Source organism: Elgaria multicarinata, chromosome 11 (assembly GCF_023053635.1).
Source record: "Elgaria multicarinata webbii isolate HBS135686 ecotype San Diego chromosome 11, rElgMul1.1.pri, whole genome shotgun sequence".
NCBI classification, from domain to species: Eukaryota; Metazoa; Chordata; class Lepidosauria; order Squamata; family Anguidae; genus Elgaria; species Elgaria multicarinata.
In genome coordinates, this window is record NC_086181.1 from 47,694,611 (window position 1) to 47,705,926 (window position 11,316).

Genomic DNA, 11,316 nt, shown 5'->3' on the forward strand with positions numbered 1-11,316 from the left:
CCCCAAACAAGGGCCCTGTCCCTGAGATGGGGGAACATGGAAACTCATGGGTCTGTGTGCAGCCCCCTGTTCACGGAAGAGGCCACGGAGCCACGCCCCACTGACCATCTCGTCTTCCTCGTCCCGGTTCACGTAGGCCTCGCCCGCTCTCTCCATGTCTCCTTCCTGTGGGTCACGCGCCTACCCCACCTCCAAGCTCCTAAGGCAATGAGAAAGAGCAAGGGCCCGCTGAGCCGCAGGGGAAGTGGCACGGGCCCCCAGCTGCCCCCCCCCTGGCACCGAGGGGTCACTGTGGGGAGACACCCAGGCACTGCTCCTCCTCCTAGACAGGCACGTGCCACACGCCCTGCCCTCGATCCCCTCACAGCTCAGCAAACATCCCGGCCAGAAAGCCACGCCAGCAGCGCCACACAGGCCTCTCTTCACCCCCTCCCAACACAGCCACGGGCGCCTGCTCCACTCATCCGGCGTCCAGGCACATGAAACCCGCCCCCCCAGGGGACAAGCAGCCCCGTCAGCCAGGCGATCTGCCCGTCTCCAGCACCCAGGAGGCCTCAGCCGCCTCCCGCAGAGCGGGCTATTCTCAGCCGTGAATGCCGTCCCCTGTCGTCCCCACACGGCGTGTGGTTTCTGCCTCCCGACCACGAGCCTGTGGGCTGCTGCAGCCTGTGCAAGAGGCCCGGGGCTCCTCCGGCCAGCAAACTTACGGCAGCTTTTGTCACTGTGTCAGCTGTAGGGTCCCGGATCCACCGGCCACATCCAGGACGGAGAGGTTGGCAGCCTGCTCAGGAACTGGGGGAAGACAGAGAAGAAGGTGGGCTCAGCAAGGCCCAACATCGTCCCATGGGAGAGAGCAGCCGCCGCGGCCCCCTGACGAAGCAGGTTCCAGGGGTGCCAATAGGGAGGGCGGCGGAGGTTAAGGGACAAGTGTGGAGGGAAATATGCAAGTAAAGGAGGAATCATAGAATCATAGAATAGCAGAGTTGGAAGGGGCCTACAAGGCCATCCAGTCCAACCCCCTGCTCAATGCAGGAATCCACCCTAAAGCATCCCTGACAGATGGTTGTCCAGCTGCCTCTTGAAGGCCTCTAGTGTGGGAGAGCCCACCACCTCCCTAGGTCACTGGTTCCATTGTCATACTGCTCTAACAGTCAGGAAGTTTTTCCTGATGTCCAGCCGGAATCTGGCTTCCTTTAACTTGAGCCCATTATTCCGTGTCCTGCACTCTGGGAGGATCGAGGAGAGATCCTGGCCCTCCTCTGCAGGAGGGAGGGAGAGAGAGAGAGAGAGGAAGCAGCTGAGTTGCCACAGCATGGGATGGGAACTGCCCCGGCCCCTGCCCCCACGGACCCGACTGGCCTCCTAGGGCAGGCCGGCCAACGGGTGGGTGGCTACTCCAGCTGGTCCTTGAAAGCGGAAAGGCAGTCCGGAGGCTCCAAACCGACCGATCCGGCATCAGCAAAGCCCCACTGAAATCCATCTGGGTGCCACCAGAGTAGCTGCTTTTATCAGCAAAGATTCCCTTCTGCAAGTGGTTGAGCCCGGGAACGAGGGAGCAGCAGAGCTCTGTCTCAGGGGCCGCTCCCAGGCTCTGGAGCTCTGGGCTGAGGGAGGCGAGGCAGGACCCCGGCCTCTGTTGCCCTTCCGCCAGGCCCCGGGGGGTTTCTTCAGGGTGGCCTTTAGCATGCGAACTGGCCGGTTGCTGAAGGAGCTTCTAACTGGCCAGGCGCGGTTTATTGCTATTTTTGTTTGTTTCTAATGTTTAATTGATTTGTTTTTATGGTTTGGTGAAGATTTTGCTTTAATCTATATATTTTATTTATTTATTTATTTATTTACTTATTACATTTCTATACTGCCCAATAGCCGGAGCTCTCTGGGCGGTTCACAAAAATTAAAAACCTTCAAAGTATAAAACAACAGTATAAAACCAGAATATAAAATACAATGTAAAAACTCAACCAGATAAAAACAGCAGCAATGCAAAATTACACATTTAAAACACCAGTTAAAATTTATTTATAGACAGTTAAAATGCTGGGAGAATAAAAAGGTCTTCACCTGGCGTCTAAAAGCATATAATGTAGGTGCCAAGCGAACCTCCTTAGGGAGCTCATTCCACAGCCGGGGTGCCACAGCAGAGAAGGCCCTGCTCCTCCTGGTAGCCACCTGCCTCACTTGCTTTGGCAGGGGCTCACGGAGAAGGACCCCTGAGGATGACCTTAGGGTCTGGGCAGGTACATACGGGAGGAGGTATTCCTTCAGATAGCCTGGCCCCAATTTTACCATTGTCAGGTGCCTTGAATGCCGCTTTTGGCAGAAAAGCAGGATATAAACAATAACATAAATTAATAAAGGAAAAATTAAAGAATTTAAAAAATAATTTAAGACAATTAAAAACTTGAGACCTTAAAACAAAATAGTTTCCCTCCAGCTATAAAAGACTGGAAAAAAATGTCAAGAGGTTTGGACTGGGAGTCGGGAGATCCAGGTTCTGGTCCTCCTTCGGCCATGGAGACCTACTGGGTGACTTTGGGCCAGTCACAGACTCTCAACCAGCCTACCTCACAAGGTTGTTGTGGTGAGGATAAAAATGGAGTGGAGGAGGAGGATTATGTATGCCGCCTTGGGTTTCTTGGAGGAAAAAAGGCAGGAGATAGAATCATAGAATAGCAGAGCTGGAAGGGGCCTACAAGGCCATCGAGTCCAACCCCCTGCTCAATGCAGGAATCCACCCTAAAGCATCCCTGACAGATGGTTGTCCAGCTGCCTCTTGAAGGCCTCTAGTGTGGGAGAGCCCACAACCTCCCTAGGTCACTGGTTCCATTGTCGTACTGCTCTAACAGTCAGGAAGTTTTTCCTGATGTCCAGCCGGAATCTGGCTTCCTGTCACTTGAGCCCATTATTCCGTGTCCTGCACTCTGGGAGGATCGAGAAGGCATGTCTTTCTAGTTTGCAAACGCCCCACCATGGATTCCGGCAGTCGAATGGAAGGCGGTGGGCTCCACCACACGGCGTGGCGGAGCTCCAGGGGCCCCGGACAGCTCCCGGCAGCTCTTCCGGGGCACAGCGGCTCCCCCTTGATGGCCCGCCCTTCGCCGCCTCTGGCTCCTCCACGCGGGATCCGTGCCCGGCCCTCTCAGAGCAAAGACACGCCCAGGCAGGAGGAGATCCGAGGAGGCCAGAGGCACGCCTGAGCCGGGTCCCCTGTGGAGGAGGACGCCCTCTTGCCACAGGGAGAACAGCCTCCCTCCCTCCCTCCGCACCAAGCAGCGTTTCAGAAGCGACGCCACCCCACCCCCGGTTCACGCGACGAAGGGGGCCGGGGGCTCTTTCCGGAGTGGGCACTGAGCCATTGTGTGGCTCCGGGTCACGTGCCGCCTGCCGGCACAGAACGCCAACAGAGGGGGCTCAAAGGAGGGGGCGCAGCAAGCAAGGCCTCACTTCGCGGGCAGCAAAAGATGGCCCAGGGGTGGGAGCGCTCAGGCCGTCTCTGGCCCGCGGGGGGCCGGGGGACGGCAGATGGCCACACCCTCCTTTGGCCTTGCCCACCCCCACTGGAATGCACCCCCCCTCCCGGCTTCTCCAAAATGGAACTCCTCAGCTCCCCACCGCTGCCCCACAGAGATGCCCAACCTGGGCTCCATCTGCCCGGGAACGGAGCCGCCCCTTCTCAACCGGCCGACTCCACGTCCACCCCACTCTCCCCACCCCAACCCCCCGCCTTGTCCGTTCCCTCCTCGGCCCCTGCTGCCTTCCGTGCTCCAGCCCCACCGATTCCCAGCTGCCGGAACCAGCCAGAGGGAAACAAACCGCCACACGTAGCGGCCGTCTACCTTGGGAGCCCAGCAGCCGGAGAGGCGAACAGCAAAGGCTCTGGGCTCCCCGGAGGTTTCTGGTGGGCCACTGGGCAAAGCACACCTGGCAGGGCTCCGCTCATCGTGTCCGGAGACCTTGCAAGCTCACTCCTCGCCGTCTGGGCGTGAAAGGAAGGGGACCCGACTCCACCACACCCAAGGTTAAGGGCTGGCTTTGTCCTTTAAGCCCTGCGTGGTTTGGGGCCCAAGCTCCTGGGTGGACCAGCCTTCTCCTGCCCCAGCCTGCCCGCATGCCACGGACATCAGCAGAGGCCCTTCTGCCTTGCCCACCACCAAGGGCGGTTAGGCTGGTGAGTCCGAGGGAGCGGGCCTTTTCAGCGATGGCCCCGCACTTCTGGAATAAATGGGCTCTCCTTGGGGATTCATCAGGCCCCTTCTTTGCTGATCTCCAGGAAAGCTCCCAAAACCCACCGGCCTTCGCTGGCCTTTCCATAATTGGCGTAACGCCAAGGGTTTTATTGGCGCTTATGTTTTCACAGTGGTATTAAATGTTTAATACGTCGCGTTTCTCTTTGTGTTATACAGTTTGCATAGTTTTCATCTCGTACACCGCCTCGAGAGGCGTCTAACCTTAAAGGTGGCCTAAAATTCGTTTCAAATGAAAATGTAAATAAATTACCGCCCGGCCCTCACACGCTCCACTCTGCTCCCTACCTGGGCATACACCTGAATCCGAGAGGGACAGGAGATTTCACGCGCATGCATTTGAAATGACCGGCGGGGGTGGGGGGGGAAGGAAGCAGGAGGCAAAACTACACCGATATTTCCGGACAGGCGGGTTTGAGCAGAGCAGCTTCTTTGTTGGACAAACAAAACCTGCAATCCAGTTTCAAGCTTCCTGGTGTTGTGGGAACGAGGTATGTGCACAAGAGTGCACGGAGGGGTTGGGGGGCCGGGCTGTGTGTGTGCGTGTGTGTGTGAGAGAGAGAGAGAGAGTGAGTGAGAGAGAGAGAGAGAGAGAGAGAGAGAAGAGCAGCACAGGTGAACTGTACATCTTCTGTGTCTTGCAACAATCCTGATGGGGGGGGGGGAGATCCCAGGCAGGGCAAGAGGGCGTCCCCGGGTCGGATCCAAACCAAGGCAGCTGCACTTTCACCCCTTTGAAATCACAGAGATCCCAGTCAGTCGCGTCTCCAGTTTTCCCCACCAGTTTCACTGACCGGGTCCAAACCCACGAACTCTGGGCCAGCAGGAGAGGAGCCCACGGAGAAGGCAGCCCCACGAAGGAGCAGGGCCCCGGGGGCACGAAAGGCCCCGGCGGTGGGGATCTGGTCTCCGGAGCAGACACTTTTCCCAGCTCAAGATCCCAGCTGTGTTTTGTTTGGCCCTGGAAGAAAGACCCTGCGCAGGCTCCCAGGGGCGAGACTGGCCGGGAGGTGCTCTCTGGGCAGGGACGGCAAGGCTCTCCAAGAGGCCCAGGCCAAGCCCCGGGCTCCAGGAGGGGCTGCCGTCCTTTGGCCCACGAAACCCACGCAAACAGCGCCCTCCCGCCCTCCCTGCGCTTGGAGCCCTCCTCCCGTGCCAGTGCCCCAGCTGGCCGTCAACGGAGGCGGCTCCCCTCTCGCGAGAGGGCTGGGGGTATCCTACCCTCCTCTCCTAAGGCCTGCCACGAGGCCACGTGGCTCCACCCCTCCGGCTCAGGAAATTCCCAATGCTGAGGGCGAACAGGGACCGGCCCAACTGGCTGTGCTCGGTTTTGCCCTAGCGTTACGCTGGGGAGGGTCATGGGGGGGAAGGCGTGAAGGCAAAGCCTCAGCAAAAGCCCCTCCAGAACTCCGGGGTTCTTCTCAGGGAGGGAGAGGCAGCCGAGACCTCCAGTCCCGACCGAGGAATCCGCCACCCTGCGTCCCCAGCCAGGCAGGCAGGAGCAGCAGAAACCCCAAGATCCCAGTTGGGACAGGCGCTGCGGAGGAAAGGAAGGCCCCCCACCCACCCCTTGAGAGGAACCGCTTCATGGCGGAGGGGGCGAAGCTGCTTCGCGGGAGAGGCGAGAGCAGCCAACTCGGTCCGCCTCGCTCCAGCAGCTGCACCACAACGGCTTTTCCTCGGGGGAAAAGATTCGGCGGTTAGCTGGGGCTGGATGACGGAAGCCCGTTGACAGCCCCGGGAGGAGCGTTAACCGCCCTCCGTTCTGGTGCCAGGACACCTGGGTCTTCCAGGGAGGCCCTTGCAGGTTGGAGAAGGGTGCGCCGAGGCCTGAGATTCCTGGGTGCGTTTGAAGGGGGGGTGGGGGGCGTACATTAGGGCAGGAGACGCAGGAGCCCCACGGGCCTGGATTTGGGCTCCCTGCTGCTGGAGCAGACCCCGGGTCCACCTCGCCCAGCTTTCTGCTCACACAGTGGGCCAGCCAGAGGCATCGCTGGAAGCCCAACGGCATCCTCCCACCCATGTTCCCCTGCAGCAGGTGTGCAAAGGCACCCTGCCTCTGATACTGGCGGGAGCACATCGCCATCAGACAAATTCATGGAGGACAAGGACAAGCCCCTTTGAAAGCCATCGCCACGTCTTGTGGAAGCAACTTCCATAGGTTTGCGCTGTGAAGAAATGCACCCTTTTCTCTGTGCTGAACCTCTTCTGAGACCCCTGCACAAGAGGGGCCTCAGCCTAAGGCCTTACCTGCTCCTCAAAGGTCTGGGACCTCAGAGAGAGAGAGAGAGAGAGAGATCCCTGCCCTGGGCAGAGGCCTCCCGAGAGTAACAGGAAAGTCCAGGAGGCCAATTCTGACTTTTTGACAGCAGGAAAGTGTGCTACATTTACACCAAGGAAACCCAAGCACACTGTGGGGAGCCGCGCACCTCCGTACACCCCACAGGCCTGTTCCAGGGAGCCCCGCTCATGGCACCGGCCCAAGAACATGCAGGGACTGCTGTCTCCCCTTGACACCTCATTTGCTCCCTGCAGGGAAGTCTGGCGTGCTGTAAATGCACCTATTCTGTGAGAGAGGGCAGAATTCTCACCCCCTTGCAGGTCTGGGCCGTGCAGAGGGTGCGGCCTCTGCAGCACGCCCAGCTGTGCGGTCTGACCCTAAGAGTTAAGCTGATGTTTTGCCAAGCAAGCTGTTCCTCCCCGCCCCAGGGCCGCGGATGCCATTTCGGGAGACCCAGCCCAGCCGTTAAAGCCTGATTTATTTACTTGTTTGTTTGACTGAAGCTGCCTGGACCTGAAAGGAACGGGTGAGGAGCTTCCTGGCACGTTGTTCAGGTCTCGGTTAGGCCTTGGAGCAACCTCCACGAGTCCCTAATTCAGGACCAGGCAGGGAGACGTCTCGGCTCTCTTCAGCCCTGAGGGCACGCGCCAAACGTCGCCCGTTCCCTAGCCTTCCCCGACCTGGAGCCTTCCAGAGGTGTGGGACTACAACTCCCAGGAACGGCTAAGGAGGCCATGCATGGCTAAGGCCTCAATATTCGACAGTCCCTTCTCCACGGGGGAACCAGAGGTGCCTGGAGAAGATCAGGAGGAGGGAGCCGGTGGCCGTGAGGGGCAGGAGGAGCATACACAAGCAGACAGTAAAAAGCCAGGGAAACTGTCCCAGCAGCCAGGAATACAACAGGAAGAGCTTGGGAGTCAGAGGAAGATGGACCTGGACACCCCACACGCACACCTGGTTGGGAGTGTGTTCCGCTGGGGCGGAGGAGTCACAGAAGTCATTAAGAGGCTGGGAGCAGCAACAGGGTCTCTGGAGTCCTTAAAACCTGTCTCTAGGCAGGCATTTGAAAGCCCCAGAGTACATATTAGCATTCCTTTAGGTGTCCCAAATCCCTTGAAGAACACAACTTGTTTAATAGTTTATCTTTTCGCTCAGGCCCTGGGGCCCATCCTGCGCCTCAGCCTCTTGTATCAGCTACCAGGAGGCTCGGAAGAATTCTAAGAGAAATGGTGGCAGCGGAAAAGGGTTCACAGAGAGTTCCTCGGGCCCTGAAATACAAGCATTCACCCAGTGAAGGAGCAATTCCCCCATAGGTGGTGGGAGGAAAATCCCCCCTCTGCTGAGCAAGGCTGGGCCTGGGTGGGCAGGAAGGGACGCTCATTCCCTTCAGCTTCCAGAATTGACCCCTTTCTCCTCCGCACCGGCAGCAGTGGGAAACCCTGTCTGCAACCGTGCCCCACTGCAATAGCCCCACATCACATTGCCCTACAGCCAAAAGTGCCCTTGTCCTCCAAGAGACACCCACCCTCCAAGCCACTCTTAAAAGCTCCACACACCCTTCTTAGAATCATAGAATAGTCGAGTTGGAAGGGGCCTACAAGGCCATCCAGTCCAACCCCCTGCTCAGTGCAGGAATCCACCCTAAAGCATCCCTGACAGATGGTTGTCCAGCTGCCTCTTGAAGGCCTCTAGTGTGGGAGAGCCCACCACCTCCCTAGGTCACTGCTTCCGTTGTACTGCTCTAACAGTCAGAACGTTTTTCCTGATGTCCAGCCAAAATGTGGCTTCCTGTAACTTGAGCCCGTTATTCCGTGTCCTGCACTCTGGGAGGATGGAGAAGAGATCCTGGCCCTCCTCTGTGTGACAACCTTTCAAGTCCTTGCAGAGTGCTTTTATGTCTTCCCTCAATCTTCTCCAGGCTCAACCTGCCCAGTTCTTTCAGTCTCTCTTCATAGGACTTTGTTTGCAGACCTCAGGGCCAGATCTACACTACTAAGCAGGATATAACACTTTGAAACCGGTTTGAAGACGTATGTGGAAAGCGTCCTGGGTCTGAACAGTTGTCAATACTGTTATAAAGCAGTTGTGTAGATCCTGCCCTGATCTTGGTGTTCAGTTGCCCGAACCGCCCTGGCGGCCACACACACCCTGACACGCCTGGTGTTCCTTTAGCTCCCTGCCGCTTTCTAAAGCTTCCATCTGCTGGCGCAGACGTGACCGGCGGAGTGGGGCTGCAAGAATGGAGCCGTGGGTCCTCGGGGGCTGCTCCTCACGTGTGGAATTCAGTGGCGCTGTGGGTGTGGGTGTGTTGTAACCCCCACTTGCAGGACTCTGTACTGTTTGGTGCAAGGCGCTCAGGGGCTGTTTCCACGCTCATTGCCAACCCTGTGAGGGAGCAGAGGCTGAGAGCAGCTTGCCCAGGGCTACGCAGCAGCAGCGGAGAGAGAAACCGGACACCCCACGCTGAAGCCCAGCTGCCTCCGCAGCACAGAGTCTGTCTTCCGGAAGGGGCGTAGGAGTTTCTTTTTAACAACTGGATAGCTTTCGGTGTCCAAGAATAGCTTGGGGTGGGTGGGGGGGTGGGGGGGAGTGTCTGGAAATGTTTGCAGTTTGTCAGCTTTTATTTATTCTGGCTTGCTGTATTTACTTGGTTAAGACTAAAAGCCCAACCAGAAGCATCACAACACGCATGCAGTGCTCAGATTTTATAACTTATCACTTACTGGGCCTATATTAATTACAATATCTTAATGCAGGGGACTCCGACGTGGCACCCGTGGGCACCAATAGGCTGCTCGGAGACCTCTCTGGTGCTCGCCCACCCCCCTGGTTTAAATTTTATTTCTTACATTTTTGGAGATGATAATTTTTTAAAACGATACACCGCAAAGCAAAGAGCTGCCCTTCCACACCATTGTTATTTGGGTTCAAAATGTCTGTTTTATATTTTGGGGCTCAGATCCCACCTCTGTCTTATACATAGGAAGATAGTTTCTCTACAGACCCACCGATTTGGCTTCCGGGCAACGACTGTTTTGTGACTGGTCTTGTCCACCATGGCAGCCAATTTATGAATGGGCAAGCCCCCACCCCATGGCAGCCATTTTGTGAGGGCGCCCCAGACACTCTCTCAAAAGTCCAAATGACCCCAAAAAGTTGGGGAGGTTTCCCCCCCCTGCTTTAATGCAACTGTAGGAGCAGCAGGGGATATAAACCTACAGAACAAGCAAATTCTCCTCCCCCCCCCCCCCCGTTAAGAACTCCTGTTCCTCCAAGTAGCAGCCCTCTACCGGACACGATCCCCTGATACTGCCTGCCCCAGAACGATCGCCCTCTCCTCCTCCTCCAAAGCACCCTTTCCATCCAGATTGGAGCTCCTCTCCCCCCCCCCCCCCCGCTTGACAGTTTTTACATTCCGTAGAACCAAGCAGTATAGCCTCTCCTGGATTGTACCACCGCTTCGGGGGGCCGGTAGAGGGGGGGCCTTGCACGTTCAGAGGCTCCTGTTGCACTGGAAGCACAGGGAAGTTGGCGCCTAAGGCAGAAGCGCTCCGAAGAAGACCCCTGGGAGACCGGGCTGGTGATCTGTCTCATCCAGCAATCTCAACTCCCACAATGCCCCAGCCAGCTCTTTTCCCAATCTGGTGTCCTCCACCTATGCTAGCTGGGGGATTATGGGAGCTGTAGTCCAATATGTCTGGGAGAAGCTAGCGCAGCATTTGCCCTAAGACGCTCTTTTCCCACTTAGGAACTTCGGATGCTATCTTATGCCGAGTCAGACCAGGCTTGTCGACACTGACTGGCAGCAACGGCTCTCCAGGGTTTGGGGTTAGGCTGCAGAGGATCGGACCCGGGACCTCCTGCATGCAAAGGATGTGGTCTACCTCACTGAGCGCCTCCCGGGCTTTAATGCTCCCTCACCAGCCCTGCTCCTAAAGTGGGGCAATCCCTGCCAAACATTGCCACTGGATCCTGCCCCCTCCACCCTGCGCTCAGAGAGACCCCAGTGCAACCTTTAACGTAGCCTAAGCCACACGTGCCACAGAGTAAGGGGTCAAAGGACCTACCACCACAAGTGGAAAAGAGAGAGGCACGTAGCCAGGGCGAGGCTCGAACCTTGCTCCCTGAGGGGCTAGCTTTCTCGTGGCAGGGAGCTGCGTTTTAACCATAGAGCGGCGCATTTAAAGGTGCGGCATGGACTAGCTGTCCCCTCCCCGCCAGCTCAGGACCTTAAGACGTCAGGAGAGCCCTGAGGCTGGATCAGACCAAGGGGCCACCTAGCCCAGCGCTCTGTTCACACAGTGGCCGACCAGCCATCGGCCAGGGACCCACAAAGCAGGACACGGTGCAACAGCACCCTCCCACCCATGTGCCCCAGCAACTGGTGCACACAGGCTTACTGCCTCTGACACTGGTGGCAGCACACAACCACCAGGGCCTTCCCCTCCCCCAGGAATTTATCCGACCCCCTTTTGAAGCCATCTAAACGGGTGGCCATCAGCGCATCCTGTGGCAGTGAGTTCCACCGTCCTCCAAGGGGCACGTCCAAGGCCAGGCCCTTCTCGCCACCCTGCAAGTAACCTATTCCCACGTGACACGCGCGGACACGCAACCGAGCCCGGCTCCTCCTTTCGCCCTCGTCTCGCCCCGCCCCCTCCAGCCCACGTGACCGCTCCGGGCTCGCCCCGCCCCACGTGACTCACCCGCTCCGGGCTCCTCATCACATCTCCCGGCGCCGGGGGGGAGGGGGTCGCGGAAAGGGGCGGGGCCAGGGGGGCTGGGGTCGCGGCG

The 11,316-nt window shown here is 58.0% G+C and overlaps 1 protein-coding gene across 2 annotated transcripts in view; it reads right to left on the reverse strand.

The window, feature by feature from the left end:
* LOC134407039 (polyamine-transporting ATPase 13A3-like) overlaps positions 1–11,316 on the reverse strand; it is a 28,356-nt gene extending 17,040 nt beyond the window's left edge. For both annotated transcript variants that reach the window (XM_063138779.1, XM_063138778.1), the window contains exons 1-3: positions 11,229–11,316; positions 708–792; positions 106–199 (exon numbers count right to left, since the gene is read on the reverse strand). In XM_063138779.1, coding sequence (XP_062994849.1) covers positions 106–156 — 51 coding nt within the window. In that variant the 5' untranslated portion in view covers positions 157–199; positions 708–792; positions 11,229–11,316. The remainder of the gene's footprint in view (positions 1–105; positions 200–707; positions 793–11,228) is intronic.